The sequence below is a fragment of the Tamandua tetradactyla genome, unplaced genomic scaffold, assembly GCF_023851605.1.
Source record: "Tamandua tetradactyla isolate mTamTet1 unplaced genomic scaffold, mTamTet1.pri scaffold_132_ctg1, whole genome shotgun sequence".
NCBI classification, from domain to species: domain Eukaryota; kingdom Metazoa; phylum Chordata; class Mammalia; order Pilosa; family Myrmecophagidae; genus Tamandua; species Tamandua tetradactyla.
In genome coordinates, this window is record NW_027518268.1 from 268,499 (window position 1) to 295,303 (window position 26,805).

A 26,805-nucleotide genomic window follows, 5' to 3' on the forward strand; every position below is an offset into this window, starting at 1 on the left:
CTTCTAACATACAAATGTGTGTTAGTGGGTATTTTATTATAGAATCCAAGTCATTTACTCATAAAATATTAGCATGTTGAAACATTTCTGCTGCAGACAACACTGCTAATAAGAAACCCAATTTATATGTGGACTTTACTATTTTTTTTAAAGGCAATCTCTTCTGCTCCTTATACTGTCACGGATATGTTCTTCTCATAATGCATTTATAATGCACTGTGGTATATGTTTCTCTGTGTATTTGTACATGTATATTAACTTTTTCTAAATGGCATATGATGTCATTTTTGCATAAAATCCATAACAAAAGCTAGTGGCCTAAGACACTTTTTGCTCAATATACATGGGGTCAAGTGATGACCAGATTCATACAGTGCTGGTTCATTTTTCCTACATGTCTTCTTGGCTAGGGCAGATAGAGGAGCCTGAAGAATAAGCCATGAGATCACTCACAGGTTTGATCCCTCTGATCCTATGGCCATAACAACTAACATCTATTCTTTTTTAGTGGTGGTCTATGGCTGAAAGAAAAGGAATGTAGAACATGCCATGTCTCTTAAATCTGGACCTAGAAATGGCACAGCTTTACTTTTGCTGCACTCTATTGGTCAAAGAAAGTCCCCAGACATAGGAGAGAAAAAATAAACCATAATACTTGATGAAGAAACAGCGTGTGTGCATCAAAATGAGTGAAATCATTAACAGACATCCTTTACAGGCAATGAAAAATGCTGATCCATTTCTTCTGCTCTGAAAAATCTTTCCCTTTTCTGTCATTTAATTTTGTTTATTACTTGTGTTTGCTTAGAATTCCTTCTTTCCTCTTCTCTCTATTCCCTTCTACAGGACCCATTTTAGAAGGACATTGTGTCATTAGAATCTATTCACAATTATAACTTTCTTTTATATTCTATTTTCCTTTTAATATATTTCCCAAGGAGAAGCTACTTTTGCAAATCTAGTTCCATATCTGGCTTTACAGTTTGTTTCCATTCTGCACACAATCCACATCATATGGAATTTCAAACATTGTAAGGAATTTCAAAAATTAAATGTACTTGTATAATGCCTAGTTGAGTCACCTTCAAGGATATGTGAGATTTTCTTTCCATGTGAGAAATTCAGTTATGCTCCTAAGACATAACATATTCTTCTTTCCATAACCTGAATGCTCATTTGAAAACAGTTTTTTAAAATGAATTTAATTTAAACTTTTTTCTTCAGAATATCTCACAGATCTTAGTCAGTTTTGGCCTCCCTTACTTTTTTAGAGCAAGGGTGTGTATTGATTAGCTTTCAGATATTTTTGCTGTCATTTCCAGCACTTTGTTGTGGAAAGGAAATCCTTAAGTATCTACTTACTCTTTTCTCATCACTCAGTTGTTCTGGATGAGCCAATATTATATTTATAAAAAGGTGAAAACTGACTTCATACTTAACCAATCCAAATTCTGTATATATTTTAAGGTTAAACTTCTCTTTCATTCAATTTTAAATATTTTAATAGACAATTAATATATAGAATTAAAAATGGGGAGTTGAAAATGAAAAATGTTGAGACATGCTGTACAAATGCATTCTTTTTTAAAAGAGTTTTTAGTTGTAGTAACATATTTGCAAGTTGAAATTTCCCATTTTAACCACTTTCAAGGATTAATTTCTTTTATCACATGCAGATCCCATGATCATTCTCCGGAATGGCAGGCAAGAATTTTACCACTGAGCCACCGCTGCACTGCCCACATGCATTGTTTTATATAATCATTTTTAATTAATGATCAGCAAATCCAAGAAAAGTATTTTTAAATAATAAATTGTTAATCAAATCATGACTTCCACTCCTGAATATCATCTACATGAAACACATGAAGATAAATTAATGCTTGAAATTGAAGTTAACCTGGTAATGCATGTAGCTTAAACTTTTGACTTAAAGAACTCAGAGAAGAAGACAAATGTATAAACTTCAAGTGAAAATTTCAAATTAAAAATACATTCTATTGAAAGCAAAATATTAAGAGTTAGGTGGACATTTTTATTTCTGTAGAACTCTGAATTCTCACAAACATACTGGAATGAAGTTTTTATTATGTAATTAAAAAACTTGAAACTGTTTATATCCTTTTATTCTGTATACACCTACTTCTAGACATCAACAATGTTTACATTTCTACTTTTTTTAATACTGTTTTGATGAGTTCTTATAAACCTGAGACCATTATCCCTAAATATTTCCTTCTAGCAGTATAAAAGGATCTGCTTTTGACTGATATAAGAGAGAAATCATTTTACATACTGAAACATTTGTAGCATTAATTTAAAATACACCTGGATGAAATGTGAAGTCATACTTAACCTGAGATCAATACTAGGACACATTTAATTAATATTTATAGTTCACTCATATGCAGTGATTTTTGACTCCAGCCAAAGAAGTATCTTCTTTCCACATGCTTCTGCACAACCCCTGATTTCCCCTTCACTTCCAGAGGATTTCCTGAGCCGAGCAGTTCCATTACTTTCCACGCTGGATTTTTCTGGATGACTTTTACAATAACATTCCAGTGTTCCCATACAGCAATAAGATTCCATTATTGCAATGAATTTGGGGGGCAGCCTCATCAGCAAATCACAACTTACAAAATTTCAGTGGGATAATATGTTCTAGGTGATAAAGAACTGCTACATTGCCTAGTGTTTCAATCAATTCCTGCCTGGATTTTTTTAAGCTATAATTCAGTGATGTCAGGTGGTGATGATTGGGGTTTCTGAAGAACATTTCACCCTCTCTAGAGATGTTAGCTGTCATTTCTCTTCTTGGTTGTGCATTTAATTTGGAAGTCCCACTCCCAAGGTGATTTGATGATTTCTGTCTGTAGTTTTCTAGCACAACCATATTACCTGGCTCATTAAATTTGTCAGTTCAAGCAGTATCCAACACTGAGTAAATTATGTGAGAAGCTTTCTAGTGAGTCAAGAGTTGTTTCCCATTCCAAAGATTTGCTTTTACTCCTTTTTTTGTGCACATGGGCTTTAAAAAAAATTCCTGGTTCTGAAACTCCTGTTTCCATTTAGGGGTTGACAAAAAAGTGATTTAAGCTTAATGAGAATGTATTGTATTTATTACAAAATGCCTGCTATTCACATCATGGAAATAGATTTATGCATGTTTAAGAAAGGAATAGATAGAATTTTATTCCAAAACAAGGTATCTGCCTTAGTGATATACCCAAAACTGACTCTGAAGCATTAATTAACATTTAAATTAGAAGTTTTCAAAAATCTTTCCTATTTTTCTTCCTATGGGTTCGTTATCCTAAACCAAGTCAATACTATGATCTCTTTTGGCTTTGATTCTGACTGCTTTTCAGGATTTAGAAGATTTTATTAATAAAATGTTCTAACATCAAATTTAATACTGTTTCCTTTTTTCTTGGTGAGGCATGTTATATGTAGGTAACTTATGTCATCTCTAAAATATTTTCAGATTGATGCTTAAGATAGGCTTTAATTCAGTTAGATGATACCATGATTTCTGATAACTGGCTAATTGGTAGCTAAGGAAAATTTGGGAATTCCTTGTTTGCTTCTCTGAATTAAGGAATTGGTAGAGGAAAAGAGATTGAGATTGTGGGAGTTGAGAGAAGAGGAGTTCAATTTACATTAGAAATACTTAAGGAGAAATTGATGATACTAAACTGAAACCTGGAGTAGGTGATACCTAGCACAAACAGACTCAAGGGACAAAGAAAAATGGATGAGAGCCTGCTGGTGTATATCAAGAAAATTAAGGTATTCCATGATAAACACTTAATTTCTTTCATTATAAAGTCTTGTATCACAATTTTCTATAAACAACCTAAATCTGACTCCAGCATCATATATGTATAATATTGTATTCTTTGGTTTTGTCAGGATATATCCAGTTATGCCTAGGTTTTAATAATACTCTAATTTATATTTCGAGCTGTGAAGCTTTATTACATTTTTCTATTGAGCTGTGAAGCTTTTATTACATTTTTCTATAGATCAGTAAAGAAATATGTTAAGGAAATCAATAAATGAAGTAAGACTCTCTCAGATGAGGTGAATAATTTTAAGGTAAAATTGCCACTTTTCCCTTGGTTATATTCTAAAAACAGAAGTAAAAGTAAGGTGTCTATGTGACTAAACTCAATATCCTAAACTCAATATGCATAAGATAACAACAGAATCCTCAATGCAATCAACAACATCCTGGTTGACATAATTCAAAAGATATCCTATTTCAATTTCCAATGAAATTGAATGGAAGTCAGAATATCAAGGATGAAGAAATGGTAAAAGTGTTGTTGTTAAGTGTTACCACATTTTTGCTTTTGAATTTTTTATTTGATCAGTACATGTAAGATTTTTCTCTTTTGCAATTTTAGGCAACTTTGCAGTATTAATATTACAATATGGACTGAGAGGCTCAAAGTTCAAAGATTGTACCCTGGGAGGTACTGCTATTGAGAAGACATTCTCACCTAGTAAAAATGCTTTGGCATTAGAAGGTGTTGTAATTTGCTATCTGCCAGAATGCAACACATCAGAGATGGATTGGTTTTCAATAAAAGGGGATTTACTTAGTTAATGCATAGTTCTTCAGAGGAAAGGCAGCTAACTTGCAGCTGAGGTTCTTTCTTATTTGGGAAGGCACAGGGTGATCTCTGCTGGCCTTCTCTCCAGGCTTCTGGGTTCCAACAACTTTTCCAAGGGTGTTTCCTTTCTGTTTCTCCAAAGGCCTGGGCTGAGCTGTGAGTGCTGAGATGAGGTATGCTGAACTGCTTTGTGCTATGTTAAGCTCTCTAATTTAAGCACCAGCCAATTAAATCAAACATCATTCATCACAGTAGGCATGCCTCCTAGATGACTGAAGATGTAATCAGCAACCAATGAGGTTCACATGCCACTGGCTCATGTCCACAGCAATAGAACTAGGCACCTTCAACTAGCCAAGTTGACACCTGAATCTAACTACTACAGAAGGTAAAGAATGGCTTCCTGCTTTCTGGATTCAGGCCTCTCTCTTTTGACCAACCAAGTACACAGTTTCATGTGCACACATGCAGTGCACAAATGTTCTATATTTTACAGGATACTGAAAAGCATTGGAAGATGACTGTAATTCCTTGCAGTCTAAGAAAGGTGCTTCAGAAGAAGAAAGAAAAATACTGAGAATGAAAATCAAAAACCTCCAGGAAATGTATGACCAAGAAAGATGGACATGCAAGAATAAGATGTTCTGTGGTCATGGCTTCAAATTGTGTTACGTGAATGAATGCATGGACTAATAATGTAGATCATTTTTATCATTTTTGTGAAAAGTTAATGCCTTACATTTTCTATATTTAGCCAGTAAGAAACTGTTTTTCTTTCTTTCTGCTTTTATCCTAGAATCTGTTCTTCTCTTTCCTTCCCATCTCTTATCAGAGATTCTTGAGTATAATTTACTTTTGGAAGAAGGTCTTTAGGAACCACCAGTTTCTGCTGCTCAGTTGCTTCTGTTGTTTTCATAATCCCTACTCTTTCTGTCCTCCACCAATAATTTCACCTTTGCATTCTCTGTGACCAAGTTACCTATTGAGATATCGCTTCCTGTTTCAGTATATAAAAATTTTCAGTGATTGCTCTGAGGCTTGTAGCAGAAAAAAAAATCAAAACACAGACAGCAAGGAATCTTTAGTTAGCAATGGTTTTATGCTCTCCACATTTAGTAGGTGGCAAAACATTCAGAAGAAATATTACATATCACCACAGAGGTGAGGGATTTTGAGTTAAAAACATAAATATCATCTTGGCAGACTATTTTTGAGTTATGCATATGATGTGGGAATTGGGTAAGTCCATCTCCCACCTTGCAGGATAAAGTCTGAAGGACTTATTTTACTTTTTTGAGAAAAATAAAATGAACAACATCTTAGAATATGCACTGTATGCTCTGCCTAGAGAAAATATTTTCATGCTTTGTCTGTGTGGATAATCTACTTCAAGACGGCTTTAAGACCACGACCAAGCATTTACTGTTGTTGGAGGTAACTTTTTCTTTTTGTTTTCATTTTTTATTGTGAAGTCTAGTATTCCAGTCATAAATTAAATTCCTATGTAATTTGAATCCTATAATGCAAAAAATGTAACCCTAAAGCTTTACCATAAATTTTTAATGGATCTTTCCTTTTCTCATGACTAAAATACTAAAGTCCATAAGTATACAACATAGAGAAATATTCATATAATATATGGCCAAAAAGGTCATACAGGTCATTCAGATTATATATAAGCTAAAACTACAGACCAATGTTGTATATACCTAGGATTTTCTTCCTACCTAAAGCAGTTCTTATGTTATTATATTTTTATTTATTAGAAAAGTTGAGTGTTTACAGAATAAGCATGCATAAAATGCAAGATTCCCATATCCCAGCATATTTTTAACACTGTGCTCTTCTGTGGAACATTTGTTACAATTGATGAAAGCACCTTTTCATTACTGTACTATTAACTACAGTTCATCATTTAATGTGGGGTTCACTGTTTGATACTGTAATCCCATTTATTTCATTTATGTATTATGTTACTATATACACTATTTAATATATCCCCTTTTAATCACATTCATAGAGGTTTTCAGTGCTGTTGATTACATTCACCATGTTGTGGCACCTTCACCACCACCCATTGCCAAAACACTTTGATCATTCCAAATGGGGACCCTGTTCACTTTGAGTCTTAATATCCCATTCCCCATCTCCACCTCAATATTCAATGAGGATTAAACTACATGGCTTTTCTGGGGTACACCACAGATTCAAACTGGCACAGCCATTTAAACTCATCCCCTAGCAGTTAAAGGAAAATTATGAGACTATGTACACAGATGGATTGAGAGACCCATATCTTATATCTAAAGACACATTTGTTTTCATACCGTATAGTCAGAGAGATACAGGCAGACATTCAATTATTCATTCCTGGCCCAAGAAATAATATAATAGGCAAAAGTATATAGGAAACAATTAGATTATATTTAAATAAAAAAAATGCTTTGCCTTGCAGGATGATCAGTATGAGACTGAGTGTTCTAGTTTGCTAGCTGCTGGAATGCAACACACCAGAGATGGAGTTGCTTTTAATAAAAAGGGGTTTATTTTGTTAGTTCTTCAGAGGAAAGGCAGCTAACTTTCCACTAAGGTTCTTTCCTTACGTGGGAAGACACAAGATGGTCTCTGCTGGCCTTCTCTCCAGGCCTCTGGGTTCCAACAACTTTCCCTGGGGTGATTTCTTTCTGCATCTCCAAAGGCCTGGGCTGAGCTGTGAGTGCTGAGATGAGGTATGCTGAGCTGCTTGGGCTGTGCTACATTGTGCTTTCTCATTTAAGCATCAGCCAATTGACTCAAACACCATTCATTGCAGCAGGCCCGCCTCCTAGCTGACTGCAGATGTAATGAGCAACAGATGAGGTTCATGTACCATTGGCTCATGTCCACAGCAACAGAACTAGGCACATTCACCTGGTCAAGTTGACAACTGAATCTAACTACCACACTGAGAAGAAAAGAACCTTTGGCAGTGATCAGCAGCTGGGCTATTGTAAATTCATGTGAAGAGGAACATGATCCTATTTTCTCATGTTATATATCAAAACTGCCATTCATTACCTATCTCTCATGCTTTTTGTTCCACATCTGGACAATTGGTGAGAACCCTAGATGCCCCCTCCTTGTGTGTTGCCAAGCTTACCAAAGGTGGAAGCCCTTGCAGGCCATATCCCTTAACCACAATAAAAACTCAAGGCAGTCTCCTTTCCATCATTAAGTCATTTCAGACTTCCTTGAGAGGATTGTCTCTCTCTACCCAGACATTAATGGTGTAAATAATAAATATTGTAATACCCACTTAGTGTGTTTTGCATCAATAGTCTCAACATTTGAACCAAACTTTGAGTTGAACCCAAATGTCCTGCCCTTATTGAGGACTACACTTAGAGGCAAAGGAGATTCTAACACTTTTAAAATATTAGACAAGGTATTATTGACATGAGTTTATTTGAGTTACCCATTTTTCAATATAGTGCCATTGCCCCCTGTCCCTAACACTAAAAATATTTTCTTTGTACCCTATAATACAAGATATTTGTGAAACAGACAACACTGAAGAAGCTAAATACCAGATTGTGATTGAGAATTGCATTTAAGACAGCAAATCTGAATCACTCTCAATTGGTTCACTCAAATAAACTTGAAAAACTGTAGCTACATTTTGTACCTCCTTGGTTAAATTAATAATGAGGATTTTATTATTCTTTGGTTTTGCAAATGGAATCTTCTCTTAATTTCATTTTTGGATTGTACATGTCCTCAAATATCTGTGACACTGAATATTTTACTTATGTCTCTTTTACTAGAGCCATATTGAAACATGCAGGCTGAAAAAATGATACTAGATTGAACTTACTTAAAAATAAAGACTGATATTCATTCCCCAAATTACTTGCTGTTTTTTCCCAGAACAGGCCAAAATACAGAAATAAGTGGGGCTTCTGGGAAAATGGATGAAGGTATCTGTTAAAGGTTGTTTGAACTTCAACAGAATTAAAAGGCTCACCCTATTTTCCTTAATTTAAGCTAAATGATTTATCCAAAAAGAAGGAAAAGCCTGTTGCTAAATAAGGCCTTTCTTGATAAGATTTACCTGGATTGGAATCCAGGGAATGCCCTATGGACTGTAAAACTGATGAGGTTTTCAAATGCATACAAAGGGACAGAAACAAACATATTTTCCTAGAGAGAGTGGAGCTCTGAGTGTTGCCAAGAATTAATAAATATAAGTAAACCTTTATGAACTTTACTTAGATGTTTATTAACCTTCTGATATATTGTAATGCAGCCATGGCCCACAACTGGAATATCTGTTGAGGTGTGTAATGCCCCCTCCTACAGCCTGAGACTGGTGACTTTCAGTGCACAACAGGACAAGTGGACCTAGCTGCAATGTACCTAGTCTCCAGCCAGCTCACCCAGCTGTCATAGTAAGTGACAGGTGGACCTGAGGGGAAGAAGAGATCCAAGAATACTATCTTCTAGGAAGAAAGGAAAGTGTGGTCTGGCCAATTGTTGATCTGTCTAGCTTTAAACAGATCCTTAATTAGAGGTACATCCCCTGCATCAGGTCCAAGCCTTGGTTTGGAGGGAAATTACTAGCAAATCAAGTGCAAAAGTAGAACTTCAATGCAAACCCAAGCAAATACAAAACCTTACATGTCTGACAGAAACCAACTTTCAAAATAATCTAATCAAAATAACCAAATGCCTTGAAACCAACAGAAAATTAAAAAGCATATGATGATGCATGAAGTTATGACCCAACCAGATGACCAAATTAGAACACTGGAGGTGACACAGAATTTGGGACAACTAATATAGGTTGTTCATAAAAATCTCCTAAATAAATTCAGTGGGTTGGCTAATGACAGAAAGGATAGCAAGAAGATACTAGAAAAGCATAAAGAAGTATTTGATAGAATAAGTAGAAAAGTAGCAGCTATCACAGAGATGAAAGATTCTATAGACTAAATTGAAAATATACTAGACACAGATTTGAAAAGCAGATTTGAAGAATCAGAAGAAAGAATAAGCAAACTAGAGGAGAGGACAGTTGAATTCCAATGCAAAAAAGAACAAATGGCAAGAAAGATGGAAAAATTGAATCACACCTCAGGGAAATGATGGACAACATGAAGTGCACAAGTATAAGAATGCTCAGGGTCCCAGAAGAGGAGAAGAGTAAAGGGCTAGGAAGATTATTTGAGGAGATAATGAAGGAAAACTTCCCAACCCATATCAAAGGCATGAATTTTCAAATTGAAGGAGCCCCAAAGCCACAAATAGAATAAATCCAAATAGGCCTACTCCAAGACACATACTAATCAGTCTGTTAAATGTTGAAGAGAAGCTGAAAGTACTGAAAGTAGCAGGAAAAAAGTAACTGCCAACATACAAGGAAAACCACAAAAGACTGTGTTCAGACTATTCAACAGGCACCATGGAGGTGAGAAGGCAGTCATAGGATGTCATGGTCAGGTTCATGTGTCAACTTGGTCAGGTGGTGGTGCCCATTTTTCTGGTTAGGCAAGTGTTGGCCTGTCTGTTGCTATGAGAACATTTCATAGACTTAAATAATGATTACATCAGCTGCATCCACAGCTGATTGCATTTGTAATCAGCTAAGGGGAGTTTCTTCTGCAATAAGTGATGCTTAATCTAATCACTGTAAGGCTTTTAAGGAGAATTCAGGAGAAACAGTCTCTCTTCCTGCTTCGACCAGTGAGCCTCTCCTGTGGAGTTTGTCCAGACCCTTCATCAGAGCAGTCAGCTTCACAGCCTTCCCTACAGATTTTGAACTCTACCTTCCTACAATTACATGAGATGCTTTTTTTTTTCATGGGCAGGCACTGGGAATCGAACCCATGTCTCTGGCATGGCAGGTAAGAAATCTGCCACTGAGCTCTTGTCACACTGCTCCATGAGACACATATAAATTTTATATCTACAAATATTTCCTTCTGATTCTGTTTCTCTAGAGAACCCTAGCTAATACACATGGTATATATTTAAGATCTAGACAGAGAAAGACTTCCAGCCAAGAATTCTTTACCCAGCCAAGTTTTTCTTCAAAAGTGAGGCAGAGATTAAAATTTTTACATACAACAAAGGCTGAGAGAATTTGTCAACAAGAGGCACTACAAGAAATACTAAAGGAAGTTCAATGGGCTGAAGAAAAAGACAGGAGAGGGAGGTCTGCAGGAAAGCACAGATATGAAGAGTACTATTAAGGGTAACTTAAATGATACAAAGGAAAAGAGGGAAAAGAATATATAGATCTAACAAATAAAAAACAAATGATAAGATTCAAGAAATACCATTACAGTAATAACTTTGAATGTTAATGGGTTAAACTCTCCAATTAAAAGATACAGATTGGCAGAATGGATTAAAAAATAGAATCCATCTAAATACTGCTTACAAGAGACTCAGCTTCAAGGACAACAAGTGATTGAATAAAAAAGGATGGACAAAAGATGTTTTCTGCAAGCTGTGATCAAAAGAAAGCAGGAGTATCTATATTAATACTGGACAAAATAGACTTCAAATAAAAAGGCATTGGAAGAGATGAGGAAAGACACTACATATTAATAAAATGGATATTTCACCAAGAAGAAAAACATGCATGAATGTTTATGCTTCCAATCAAGGAACTCCAAAGTACATGGGGTAAACTTTTGCAAAACTGAAGGGTGCAATAGACATTTCAACAATAATAGTGGGAGACTTCTGTACACCACTCTCTTCTACAGATAGAACAATGAGACAGAGGATCAAAAAGGAAATAGAGATCTTTAAAAATTTCTTAAATGAATTAGACCTGACAGACATATATAATCATTAAACCCCAAAACACCAGGATATACATTCCTCTTTAGTGCTCATGGAACATTATTCAGCATAGGACATATGCTGGAGCACAAAACAGGTCTTTGTAAATGTAAAAACCTGAATTATTCAAAGCATTTTCTCTTATCACAATGGAATGAAGCTGGAAATCAATAATCACCAATGAACCAGAACTTTCAAAAATAAATACTTTTGTGCCTTGCCTACGTGCTTACCTAAATGAAACTCAGTAAATTTTAGTGGAATGAATGGACTGACTCTTCTGATTTGGCTTAACATTTTCATTGTCCCACTACCTTTTTTTTTTAACATGGGCAGGCACTGGGAATTGAACCTGGGATTCTGGCATGGCAGGTGAGAATTCTGTCTGCTGAGCCGCTGTGGCCCACCCTGAACCACTAGTCTTTAGGAGTTCTGAGTCAGGAATGACTTTCGGTTTGCTGACATTTGTGGTGTCCATTCCAAGGCTTCACAGAAGACCTGTTAAGGTCCTGAGGACTCCTTTAAAATAAAATAATGAAGAGGACTGGCTACTGCCTATGTAGGGCCTACCTGCCCCTCTGCTTAATTTAAATTTGAGGAGAGGGGTAACTTTTCATTCTAAAAAGAAAGAGATTATTGCTGGGGTGTAAACTGAAGGCAGGCATGGATCCAACAAATCTACACACTTACCCTGCCAACTCATGAGCTGTGAGTTCTGCCATCTTGACCCTCCTTGCAGAGGCAGTTCCATTTCACCTTTTTTCCTGCCTAGAGAACTCCATATTTCAATCCTATGGCTTACTCTACAACATATTTGCACCAGAACAACAAGCACACCACAATCTCAGCCCTATCAGCAATCTTCATACAACCTGGGTGGGAGCTTTGCAATGTTGGGTCAAGATTAAAAAAAAAAAAAAAAAAACAACTCCTGTTTTTCTCTCCTAAAATCTCAGGGTCAGTGTCCTATCATTTTAAACAAAATTAAAAGGAGAAACAAACAACAACAAGAACAAAAAGTAAAAACAAAAATCTGCTGTATATTTTCTATTTATTTTTACTTGAAATATATTTTAAAATATAAAAGCATGTACAGCACTATTCTGCCAATAAATAGCATAATTAGTACAGTGTGCTGCCATTAATTTGGCATTAGGATTTGGTGAGTCAGTGGGGCCACAAGAATCCCTTGAACCGTAAGGAAACATTTACTGGACATTTATGAAAGGGCTGTCTGTGTCTTTTGATGGTAGAAGGATTCATCCTAAGGGAGAAAAAGGCATAAGGAGACTCACCATTAGGAAGCAGGCCCAGAAACACTTCAGTGGGTCCCAGGGAGGCAGGAGGCAGGTGTGAAGTCGAATGGTGGCCTCCATTGATGGGCACCCTCCAGTGTGATCCAGCTTCATATGGAATAGGGAAATGAAGGCCCAGGAACTCTATAAGAAATTCATGAAAGTTAGATGAGTATCCCAGTGCTAAGAATGTTCTGAGCCTTCAAATAAGAGACCAGTCCATGTCCCACATGTTCAAGAGAATCAGAGCCATATTTCCTCTTAGCTGAACTTCCCCAGTGTCATCAGATCTCAGTTTCCCTAATCTTCCAGCCCTACCTCAGGGACAGAGCTTACCTGTTCCTCCAATGTCACCTCATTGAAACCTAGAGGTCATGTCTATCCCTAAAGCCTCTAGTTTCCTTGTAGTTTGTCTAGTTAAGAAATGGTGACACAGGCCACCTGTTTATGACCCAATATTACCTACCCAGGGAGCAGATGGTTGGTATCGGGACTCATGGCTCTGCAGGCTTTCCAAACCACTTAGTGGATGGCATCTTGTCTATAAGTTGTGCCACAAAGAAGCCAACTGCAGCCAGGCTCATGCATGGGAAAGGACTTGGCCTACCTGAGCTCTTGATTAGGAAGCCTCCTACTTTAAAACTGCAGATTGCCCTATAAAAATGTGGCTGTGATGTTCTGCTTTTCGCAGCCATTGTCCACACCCCTACCCATTGAGGGTCCTCCAAAGCCAAGACCTCATGGATATGGAAGAACCATCCATTTGCCTAAGACAGACACACACCTAGAATCATGTTCTTGGGGAGGAATTAGAAATCATCAACATTTAAGAGGATTCTTTGACCCTAAAGGATGGACAAACATAATCGGGAGCAAACCAACAATTCAGAATGACCCAGGGTAAATGCATACATATAAGGACCCAAAACCTACAATTGTCCCAATCACAATTCACTTAGAGCCACCAATATACCTATTACAATGTTGCCTGAATGTTCTTTTTATTTTTTTTAATTTATTTAGATCATTTATTATGGAGGCTAATGTATATTCTTTTTCTTGCTAGTTTAACTCTCCAGTATCCATACAAAGCCTCATGTTTTTGGTAATGCTGCCTGCCTAGGATCCATGTCTCCAGGTGGTTGATCATAATGGATTCCACCAGGCAAAGAAAATGATTAGCTCCTGCTAGATTTTCTGGGTTGATAGACGAGAAGGTATCCCCTATTAAAGTCAGAGTTCTGCAGAAACATGTTCCTTGGGTGCAGATGGTACATCACTGTCTTAAGATCTTTACCTGTTAGTGACCTTCCCCCACTCAGCCCCCTCTCCCCCAGGCTAAAAATTTTACAGTGTTTCATAATGACAACTTTTATCTTTGATACTCCAGGGCTTGGATAGTACCAGCATAGGACCTGAACCTCCTTCTATATCTACATTCTTTCAGGCAAAATAGCAGTTTTAAAAAGATGCAGAGACTTCCGGAGAAGATGGCGGCTTAGTAAGACATGCGGGTCTTAGTTCCTTCTCCAGAACAGCTACTAAAGAAATAGAAACGGTACAGAACAGCTCCCAGAGCCATGACAGAGACCAAAAAGACAGCGTACCCCATTCTGGAATGGCTGAACTGGCAGGGAGAACCCGCAGCGGTGAGATCACCGAGGGGCGCACGCTTCCCCAGGCCGGAGCGGCTGGTGGCTGGAGTCCATCCCTCCTTCCTTCCCGGGCCGGCTGGGAGAATTGGACAGGCGGTCTCCTCAAGCCACGGCGGCTGACGCCCCCCCCCATGCGCGGCCCCCCGGACCGGCTGGGAGACTTGGATCAGAGGTCCCCCAAGCCGCGGAGACTGGTGACCGGAGTCCCTTCCACACATGTGGCTTCTCAGTCCGGCTGGGAACGTTGGATCGGCACTACCCAAGCCGCTTTGGCTGGCGACCCTCCCCCACAGCGAGAGATTTCCAAAGTTAAAGGAGCCACAGCATCTTTTACTGGTGGGACCCGCAGATAGATGAGCACCACGAGCGCCACCTACTGGGCAGGATAAGAAAAACAGAACCCAGAGATTTCACAGAAAAATCTTTCAACCTGCTGGGTCTCACACCCAGGGAAAGATGATTAAATGCCCAGATGCCAGCAGAAGATAATGGATCACGCTCAGAAAATTGAAAATATGGCCCAATCCAAGGAACAAACCAATAGTTCAAATGAGATACAGGAGCTGAGACAACTAATGCTGAATATACGAACAGAAATGGAAAACCTCTTCAAAAACCAAATCGATAAATTGAGGGAGGACATGAAGAAGACATGGGCTGAACAAAAAGAAGAAATAGAAAAACTGAAAAAACAAATCACAGAACTTATGGGAGTGAAGGACAAAGTAGAAAAGCTGGAAAAAACAATGGATACCTACAACGCTAGATTTAAAGAGACAGAAGCTAGAATTAGTGAATTGGAGGATGGAACATCTGAATTTCAATAAGAAACAGAAACTATAGGGAAAAGAATGGAAAAATTTGAACAGGGGATCAGGGAACTGAATGACAATATGAAGCACACAAATATATGTGTTGTGGGTGTCCCAGAAGGAGAAGAGAAGGGAAAAGGAGGAGAAAAACTAATGGAAGAAATTGTCACTGAAAATTTCCCAACTCTTATGAATGACCTAAAATTACAGATCCAAGAAGTGCAGCGCACCCCAAAGAGAATAGACCCAAATAGGCGTTCTCCAAGACACTTACTAGTTAGAATGTCAGAGGTCAAAGAGAAAGAGAGGATCTTGAAAGCAGCAAGAGAAAAACAATCCATCACATACAAGGGAAACCCAATAAGACTATGTGTACATTTCTCAGCAGAAACCATGGAAGCTAGAAGACAGTGGGATGATATATTTAAATTACTAAAAGAGAAAAACTGCCAACCAAGACTTCTATATCCATCAAAATTGTCCTTCAAAAATGAGGGAGAAATTAAAACATTTATAGACAAAAAGTCACTGAGAGAATTTGTGACCAAGAGACCAGCTCTGCAAGAAATACGAAAGGGAGCACTAGAGTCAGATATGAAAAGACAGAAGAGAGAGGTATGGAGAAGAGTGTAGAAAGAAGGAAAGTCAGATATGATATATATAATACAAAAGGCAAAATGTTAGAGGAAAATATTATCCAAAGAGTAATAACACTAAATGTTAATGGACTGAATTTCTCAATCAAAAGACATAGACTGGCAGAATGGATTAAAAAACACGATCCTTCTATATGCTGTCTACAGGAAACACATCTTAGACCCAAAGATAAACATAGGTTGAAAGTGAAAGGTTGGGAAAAGATATTTCATGCAAATAACAACCAGAAAAGAGCAGGAGTAGCTATACTAATATCCAACAAATTAGACTTCAAATGTAAAACAGTTAAAAGAGACAAAGAAGGACACTATCTACTAATAAAAGGAACAATTAAGCAAGAAGACATAACAATCATAAATATTTATGCACCGAACCAGAATGCCCCAAAATACGTGAGGAATACACTGCAAACACTGAAAAGGGAAATAGACACATATACCATAATAGCTGGAGACTTCAATTCACCACTCTCATCAATGGACAGAACATCTAGACAGAGGATCAATAAAGAAATAGAGAATCTGAATATTACTATAAATGAGCTAGACTTAACAGACATTTATAGGACATTACATCCCACAACAGCAGGATACACCTTTTTCTCAAGTGCTCATGGATCATTCTCAAAGATAGACCATATGCTGCGTCACAAAGCAAGTCTTAACAAATTTAAAAGGATTGAAATAATACACAACACTTTCTCCGATCATAAAGGAATGAAGTTGGAAATCAATAATAGGCAGTGCCAGAAAATTCACAAATACGTGGAGGCTCAACAACACACTCTTAAACAACGAGGGGGTCAAAGAAGAAATTGCAAGAGAAATTAGTAAATACCTCGAGGTGAATGAAAATGAAAACACAACATATCAAAACCTATGGGATGCAGCAAAGGCAGTGCTAAAAGGGAAATTTATTGCCCTAAATGCCTATATCAGAAAAGAAGAAAAGGCAAAAATTCAGGAATTAACTGTCCATTTGGAAAAACTGGAGAAAGAACAGCAAACTAACCCCAAAGCAAGCAAAAGGAAAGAAATAACAAAGACTAGAGCAGAAATAAATGAAATTGAAAACATGAAAACAATAGAGAAAATCAGTAAGACCAGAAGTTGGTTCTATGAGAAAATCAATAAGATTGATGGGCCCTTAGTAAGATTGACAAAAAGAAGAAGAGAGAGGATGCAAATAAATAAGATCAGAAATGGAAGAGGAGACATAACCACTGAACTCACAGAAATAAAGGAGGTAATAACAGGATACTATGAACAACTTTACACTAATAAATACAACAATTGAGATGAAATGGATGGGTTCCTGAAAGACATGAACAACTAACTTTGACTCAAGAAGAAATAGATGACCTCAACAAACCAATCACAAGTAAAGAAATCGAATCAATCATTCAAAAGCTTCCTAAAAAGAAAAGTCCAGGACCAGACGGCTTCACATGTGAATTCTATCAAACATTCCAGAAAGAATTAGTACCAACTCTCCTCAAACTCTTCAAAAAATCGAAGTGGAGGGAAAGCTACCTAATTCATTCTATGAAGCCAACATCACCCTCATACCAAAACCAGGCAAAGATATTACAAAAAAAGAAAACTACAGACCAATCTCTCTAATGAATATAGATGCAAAAATCCTCAACAAAATTCTAGCAAATTGAATCCAACAACACATTAAAAGAATTATACATCATGACCAAGTAGGATTCATCCCAGGTATGCAAGGATGGTTCAACATAAGAAAATCAATTAATGTAATACACCATATCAACAAATCAAAGCAGAAAAATCACATGATCATCTCAATTGATGCAGAGAAGGCATTTGACAAGATTCAACATCCTTTCCTGTAGAAAACACTTCAAAAGATAGGAATACAAGGGAACTTCCTTAAAATGATAGAGGGAGTATATGAAAAACCCACAGCTAATATCATCCTTAATGGGGAAAAATGGAAAACTTTCCCCCTAAGATCAGGAACAAGACAAGGATGTCCATTATCACCACTATTATTCAACATCATGTTGGAGGTTCTAGCCAGAGCAATTAGACAAGAAAAAGAAATACAAGGCATCAAAATTGGAAAGGAAGAAGTAAAACTATCACTGTTTGCAGACGATATGATACTATACGTCGAGAACCCGGAAAAATCCATAACAAAACTACTAGAGGTAATAAATGAGTACAGCAAAGTAGCAGGTTACAAGATCAACATTCAAAAATCTGTAGCATTTCTATACACTAGCAATGAACAAGCTGAGGGGGAAATCAAGAAACAAATCCCATTTACAACTGCAACTAAAATAATAAAATACCTAGGAATAAATTTTACTAAAGAGACAAAAAACCTATACAAAGAAAACTACAAAAAACTGTTAAAAGAAGTCACAGAAGACCTAAATAGATGGAAGGGCATACCGTGTTCATGGATTGGAAGACTAAATATAGTTAAGATGTCAATCCTACCTAAATTGATTTACAGATTCAATGCAATACCAATCAAAATCCCAACAACTTATTTTTCAGAAATAGAAAAACCAATAAGCAAATTTATCTGGAAGGGCAGGGTGCCCCGAATTGCTAAAAGTATCTTGAGGGAAAAAAACGAAGCTGGAGGTCTCATGCTGCCAGACTTTAAGGCATATTATGAAGCCACAGTGGTCAAAACAGCATGGTATTGGCATAAAGATAGATATATTGACCAATGGAATCGAATAGAGTGCTCAGATATAGACCCTCTCATCTATGGACATTTGATCTTTGATAAGGCAGTCAAGCCAACTCACCTGGGACAGAACAGTCTCTTCAATAAATGGTGCCTAGAGAACTGGATATCCATATGCAAAAGAATGAAAGAAGACCCATATCTCACACCCTATACAAAAGTTAACTCAAAATGGATCAAAGATCAAAACATTAGGTCTAAGACCATAAAACAGTTAGAGGAAAATGTAGGGAGACATCATATGAAACTTACAATTGGAGGCGGTTTTATGGACCTTAAACCTAAAGCAAGAGCACTGAAGAAAGAAAGAAATAAATGGGAGCTCCTCAAAATTAAACACTTTTCTGCATCAAAGAACTTCATCAAGAAAGTAGAAAGACAGCCTACACAATGGGAGACAATATTTGGAAATGACATATCAGATAAAGGTCTAGTATCCAGAATTTATAAAGAGATTGTTCAACTCAACAACAAAAAGACGGCCAACCCAATTACAAAACAGGAAAAAGACTTGAACAGACACTTCTCAGAAGAGGAAATAGAAATGGCCAAAAGGCACATGAAGAGATGCTCAATGTCCCTGGCCATTAGAGAAATGCAAATCAAAACCACAATGAGATATCATCTCACACCCACCAGAATGGCCATTATCAACAAAGCAGAAAATGACAAGTGCTGGAGAGGATGCAGTGAAAGAGGCACACTTATCTACTGTTGGTGGGAATGTCAAATGGTGCAACCACTGTGGAAGGCAGTTTGGCGGTTCCTCAAAAAACTGAATATAGAATTGCCATATGACCCAGCAATACCATTGCTAGGTATCTACTCAAAGGACTTAAGGGCAAAGACACAAACAGACATTTGCACACCAATGTTTATAGCAGCATTATTTACAATTGCAAAGAGATGGAAACAGCCAAAATGTCCATCAACAGACAAGTGACTAAACAAACTGTGGTATATACATACGATGGAATATTATGCAGCTTTAAGACAGAATAAACTTATGAAGCATATAATAACATGGATGAACCTAGAGAACATTATGCTGAGTGAGTCTAGCCAAAAACTAAAGGAAAATACTGTATGGTCCCACTGACGTGAACCGACATTCAAGAATAAACTTGGAATATGTCATTGGTAACAGAGACCAGCAGGAATTAGAAACAGGGTAAGATAATGGGTAATTGGAGCTGAAGGGATACAGACTGTGCAACAGGACTAGATACAAAAACTCAAAAATGGACAGCACAATAATACCTAATTGTAATTATGTTAAAACACTGAATGAAGCTGCATCTGAGCTATAGTTTTTTTTTGTTGTTGTTTGTTTGTGTCTTTTTTTCTTTTTCCTTTTTTCATATATTTTTTTATTTTTTATTATTATTATTATTTTTATTTTTTCTCTATATTAACATTCTATATCTTTTTCTGTTGTTTTGCTAGTTCTTTTCCTAAATCGATGCAAATGTACTAAGAAATGATGATCATACATCTATGTGATGATATTAAGAATTACTGATTGCATATGTAAAATGGAATGATTTCTAAATGTTGTGTTAATTTCTTTTTTTAATTAATAAAAAAATAAAATAAAATAAAATTGTACGCCACGTGCTCGCAAAAAAAAAAGATGCAGAAAATTCAACATTTTCAGTTGAGTATATTCTGATGTAGATATTCCAGAAGTATGGCTTTTGACCAGAGGATGGTAATGTTTTAAGAACATTTGCCTGAAAGTTCTTGATCTACACATAAATTCTGATGAGACACATAACCTCACATTCATACCCAAACACATCCAAATACTTCTCAGGTAAATGTATAATAAAGTTAATCCCTGTAGAAGAGAGATTTGTGGAATAAATATCCCCACCTTGGCCAATTTCAACCTACTGACATTACTGAACACAGCTGAGAAAAGATACGTACATCAATGATCCCAAGTAAGCACCAACCAGCTCCATCAAAACTACCCCCTTTCATAGGAATATGTGCACAAGATGGACAAAGACCTTGAATAGGACCCTCAATTCCAAATGTACATATACAAACAAAACTATCCTACCTATCTCCAGAACCCACAAATCCTCACCTATCCTGAACACACATGCCAAATCCAAACCATACAATAAATACACAGACACACCACCTATTATACCTAAATTTTTATACTCAAAAGCTATCTATTCTGAATATTCACATGCTACTTTTACAACTACACATGCACATGACTTTCACTTGAACACAAACATGTACAACTGACATGATATATTTGTACTAAATATCCTACACACATAGGACTCTCTAAAACCATCAAGTACCCAAAGCTTTATCTCATGCTTCATCCCATAACAGCCCACACTCAATACCTCATCTATAACATACCCATACTTCAAAATTTCTTAAGATCCACAGAACCTATATCATCTATCAGTTTCCAACACCATGATTAAAAATATCCACATACCAAAGAACATATACTTTGTCAACTTCACTTAACCAAACGAACACAGAACTACAGCCACTCTGTAGACATTAATTACATAAAAGACCATCCAACTGACACTGAAAAAAATACAAGCAACTGAACCAGTTTAAAATACTACACCCCAGTAAAAACACAGAGATTCAGTGAACACTTTATTACCCGATAAACACATTTGTACACTACCCTTGAATATACAGCTTACTCAGATAAATACATACAAATGCCAACAATCTTGTTGTATTGCTAATATAAAACATGACTTTCCCACATACATTGAAACAAATATACATTACTTCAAATATTCCTAATCACTGAATATATACACCCCTCAACTTTACACACCATCCCCATTCATGCAGAGAACAATTACACCTCCCCAATACTCAAACATTCCCCGAAAGACATGCAAAAACCCTAGAATTTTCCAAAGAAGAACACTGTTAAAACTCCTTATACCATAGATCCTATGAATAAATGTATACAAATTAAATAAATTTATATAAATCACCCACCCAATCCTAGAAATACACACAAACCAGTACACACTCTGAAGAAATAAATCACTATCTCCAGTCAACCAAATATGAGTACCCATGAAACCACTTCCATGTCCCTAATTATACCCCCTACTCTCATATCCAGAACTCTTAGATGTAATGGCACCATATACCCCCAATATATAGATATACAATTACTCTACTGTGATATATTGAATTATATAACTCATTTCAGACATGTTCTTAATCTCAATCCATTTTTCTGTGGATGTGAACCCATTGTAAATAGAATTTCCTGAAGATGTTTTCAGTTAACATGTGACCCAAGTAAATGAAGGTGGGCCTTATTCCAGATTGCTAGAGGCCATATAAAAAGAACTGGGAAGTCAGAGAAGCTAGAAAGGAGAGGACATTGCCAAGTGATAGGAGATAGAAACACATCCAGGAATTGCTGACGGTCAGCACCACAACACTATAGACATTCAGGAGAAAGCACCTCCAAATCTCTATTTGGAGTTCAAACCTCAAAATTACTGATGAATGCTTGTTGTTTAAGGTGACACATTTTGTGGTATTTGTCATAGCAGCTCAGGCAAACTAAGATATTTACTTCCATGTATAAACATACATCCCCATCACTACATCAGGTACATACATACTAACTTCTCAGGATACACAGTAGTAATTCCATACTGATAAATTCAAATTCATAGCATTTGAAGATGTACGTCCAAATTGCAATGATCCTTGAATACACAATACACTCAATATACACAGGCCTCAATTATAACCAAAATTCTCCAGCACACTACAAATATGCAAAAGTACCACTCTATTCCCCTCATATGCACATGCATCCCCAAACCACTAATGTATACATAATCCCTACAGTCAAAAATACTCGTAGAATTAAGTCCAGCATCTTCCAGAATACAGACTCATGACACCCCACAGTCCTTCCATCCAGCATTTACCATATCTACCTGCTATACAAAATACCATTATAGTTACACTCAATGACATATACACACACCTCCTGAAAATCACATAAATATTTTCAACACTCAACATGAACTACATACAATAAAATGATCTCCCCATCTCCACAAATATACAAAACACATAGACCCTATAAACTGATACACACAGACACATTTCCTGACACTGCCTATATGCATAGGTAGAAAACTGACAAACCTACAATTGAACACTGAAAAATCTCCAAAATTCATGGGGAAAACACACACATGTAAAAAAAACCTCAAAGTCTCAAATTACAAATAAATAACCAGAAACCCTTGATACACATGTATTGCCTCTCACACTTAGCAAAACCACTGAGCCCCAGTCACCCTCAAAAAGCACTCATGACTTCTCATTCCCAAATATCTACACCAACACCACCACCCACACATTTGAATACATATATTTTATTCCCACCAACAAATTAAATACATACACTAACCACAAACTGAATTTATAGGACCACAGTCCCAATAACATGCACAGTATAGCTTATGATCTGAATTTTTATATACCCAAGAGGCCCACAGATAGCACATAGAAAATATCCCATTTCCAGGAGCACCAACAGCCATTTATTCCCCACAGAAGTAAAGATGTCAAATACATGTATTGACCACTAGCAATTCAAGGAAGAGCACACATGAGGCTCACACACCAAACACATTCCCTCCCACAGAAATACCACTCCTCAAGATAAAACCATGTTACAGCCCAATTATGCATAGAGCAGTGTGTAGCAAAGTTTAACAAAATGAACTTCTAAGTGAATGTGGTGATCATATAATCACACATATAACACATTTTAATAGGTGTGTAGCACACAATCTACAAAATAAAAAATATACAACACCATTTATGGTAAATCCATTCAGCCAATTTATTCTTCTATAAGGCTTTTGATTTCTATACCACAAAATTTCACTCAAGTTTTAATGTTAGCTACCCCTTTCCTCACAGAACAATGTTTTTCAAATACTGAAGAATTTGACATAATTGTGTTATTAGAAGGGGGGCAATTGACCCTCGACACACTGTTAAGTTGACTTTATATTATTAAATTTTCTAACACACTTTAACTCTTCACAACCGAAAAATCAGTAAATTCAGCCTGGTCTGGGTCTGCACGTTTCTAATCTCCGCGGTGTAAATGCTCTCCCCATAGTGCAGGGCGGGAACCTGAGGGCAAGAGCGCCCCCCTAGGAAACAGCTTCTGATAGAGACAGCAGACGCAAATAACCCAAGTACACACACTAGTTAGCTCAGTGACAGCATTAGAAAGCCATGAGGCTGAGTAGCCATTACCTTTAATTTTATATACCTGACGTATAAAGGGGTATGAGCAGCGAACTTGCGAGAGGACGACAGACCTTTCCACTGAAATCCTTCCTTAAGAACGTGCCCTTAGTGCCGCGCATGCGCTTTCCTTCAAGGAGCATTTCCCAGCGGACCCCTGGGGAGGCTGAAGGGCAGGAGGCCACGTGCCCCAATGTCCCGCCTCCCCCTCCCCCTCCTCCTCCAGGAGGGCGTGCGCATGCGTACAGCATCAGCCCCCCCCACCCCCACGCTGGAAGGAGGTTCTGGGAAAGACGTCTGGGATGGGCAGGAAATGGAGTCGTGGGGAGGGGCTGTGTGATTTCTGCAGGATCAGGAGCTAGATGCCTCTTCTCTTGGAACCACCAGGACCAACGCTCCCTCTGTGATAGCAGGTAGGAAAAGACCGCTTGCAAGTTTTATGTTTATAAACCTGCCAGGGCAGTTCCTTCCACTTAGCCCCCTTCCTCGGTGAAATATTTTTAGAAGCTGTATAGTCTAAGGCTGTGTCCTCAGATTGAAAGCATTGCATGTGCTCTCCTTGGACTGCATTTTTTGTTTTTATTCAAGCCTTTCAAAACCAAAGTACTTTCTTAGCTTACATGTATGTCATGAAGTATTTGGGACTTACTTATGCTGAAATATTATGTATCCAAGAGGCCCACAAATAACATACAGAGTATCCCACTTCCAGGAACGCAACAGCCAGTTCTTTCTCGCTCACACACTTACGCTAAAATATTATTTATTGTCTACAATATTTCAAATTTAGGAATAATGTATTTGATTTGTTAATTCTGCCAACTTTATTCTTAGGCATACTTTAAAATTTAAAGGAATTGTAGACCTATTCCTTTTGCCTCCAGTACAAAGATGGTAATCATAGCAAAATTGGTAATGAAATGTATAGAAACACATTGCTTTCAAAATCGAAATTAATAGTCAAAAAGTTTATTTAAAATGATCTTCAATTATATTTGTTTTCATTAATGGGAAATAAAGCTGATATACATATAGCACCCTGGATGCACTGAGAATCCTGATTTCCACTGTTGTACCTTATGTTCATAAGTACACATGCCTTTATCAAATTGTGTGTTCTAATTTTTATTCAGAAAGTGATACTGTACTTGAAGTAAGTGAAGAAATCTACTACTACAATTGTAGAGTCAGTTGAGGGGCACAAAACTAGGTTTACATAAAGTATTTGGGGTGAACATTTTGCTGTGTGTCTGAGAAATAATCAATAAAATGCCCTAAAGAGGTAAATTGCCAATCGTATTGCCAAATTATACTTCAAAGAAAACACTTACATTTTGTCCACCTGTCAGAGTCCTTCAGGAAATGTTTTCCCTCCCCCACTTCAGCTCCATCTGCCCCTCCCCCATTATAGAGTCTCTTGAGTCCTATACTCTAGTCCAGTTTAAATGTAAACTTTTCCATCCTTTACTTGGAATCCTGAGAATCTGCTGGAAGAAGTCACTCTTTGAGTTCTGGAACTGAATCTGTATTAATCAGGAGGTTCCAGACAGCAGTGGTCTGTGTTCAAGAACCCAAGAGTGATTTCAGAAGGCAGTAAGAATGTAGGGATGGGGGTATATTATAAAAGCACTTCTTCAACTTCCATAAGAGCCATTCATCAACTTAGGAAAATTCAAAACTGACCCATCTTCATAGTACAAGAATTGATCTTAAATAGAGGAAGTAGAGAACATTGGATTCCACCAAGCTCTTCTCACCTGGAGAGCAGGGAGCAGTCTGGATACCTGAGAACTACAGTTGAGGTAGCTGACCTTGGATCTGGGAAGAATTACATTGGCTGTATAGAAAGAATGGGATCAAAGAAAACACTTACATTTTGTCCACCTGTCAGAGTCCTTCAGGAAATGTTTTCCCTCCCCCACTTCAGCTCCATCTGCCCCTCCCCCATTATAGAGTCTCTTGAGTCCTATACTCTAGTCCAGTTTAAATGTAAACTTTTCCATCCTTTACTTGGAATCCTGAGAATCTGCTGGAAGAAGTCACTCTTTGAGTTCTGGAACTGAATCTGTATTAATCAGGAGGAATGTTGAATGTCCCTAGAAGAGAAAAGCCACATGAAAAGTGTACTAAAGAGTAGCAGGATTACATTGTGTGATGGCACAGAGAGGCTTGCCTAGAATCTGTGTTATTTTTTGGGTACCTGGAAATTCCTGTATGCTTTTATTTGAAGGATAAGAAATGGAGTAAATAAGATTTTGTGGGGTAGTAAGAAGCAATAGGCTAAGCTACAAAACTGTTAAAAGGGTTCTCTGTATATTTACGGGAAAAGGTACTCTCAGTTAAGTAGCCTGGACATTTCTCTAGCTGCCCCACCCCAGAATCCCTGGACCAGAGACAGGTCTTCCCAGACCAGAGACAGCTTCTCTTTCACTCCAGGTACATGTTTTCTTTCATTTAAAAGGTCCAGGGCAGTTGGATAACTTCAACTAATATTAGCAGAAGTGGTGATCCCTGAAGTTTTCTCAATTTTTGTCATTGTGGAATCTCAGATCTTCAAACTACATCAACTTGTTCACAACTTCATGCTGATCCCTCAGTCCTTCAATTTTCAATTGAGATGAAGATACTGGTTATATTCGATGAATAGTTCATGGTCATGGGATGGAAACAGGTGTTTTGGCTTTCCAATGGAAAAGGGATCATTGATGAGGGATCATTTATTTTTAACAAGGGAAAGGAGAGTAGCATGTAATTAAGTATACTTTTATCTACTATTATTATTATCAATGATCCCAGGAGAACTTTGTGATACATTGTGCTAATGTTCTGGGTTCCTGTTCTTTTGAGTATGGTCTGAGTGAGGATACTTGAACAAGAATGTTTTCCAGATTATGTA

General features: G+C 37.2%; 1 protein-coding gene across 1 annotated transcript in view; it reads right to left on the reverse strand.

Moving 5' to 3' along the window:
• Positions 1-24,121, reverse strand: part of LOC143673116 (uncharacterized) — a 43,946-nt gene extending 19,825 nt beyond the window's left edge. The window contains exons 1-2 of the mRNA XM_077147465.1: positions 23,935-24,121; positions 12,749-12,892 (exon numbers count right to left, since the gene is read on the reverse strand). Coding sequence (XP_077003580.1) covers positions 12,749-12,892; positions 23,935-24,052 — 262 coding nt within the window. The 5' untranslated portion in view covers positions 24,053-24,121. The remainder of the gene's footprint in view (positions 1-12,748; positions 12,893-23,934) is intronic.
• Positions 24,122-26,805: the final 2,684 nt, after the last annotated feature.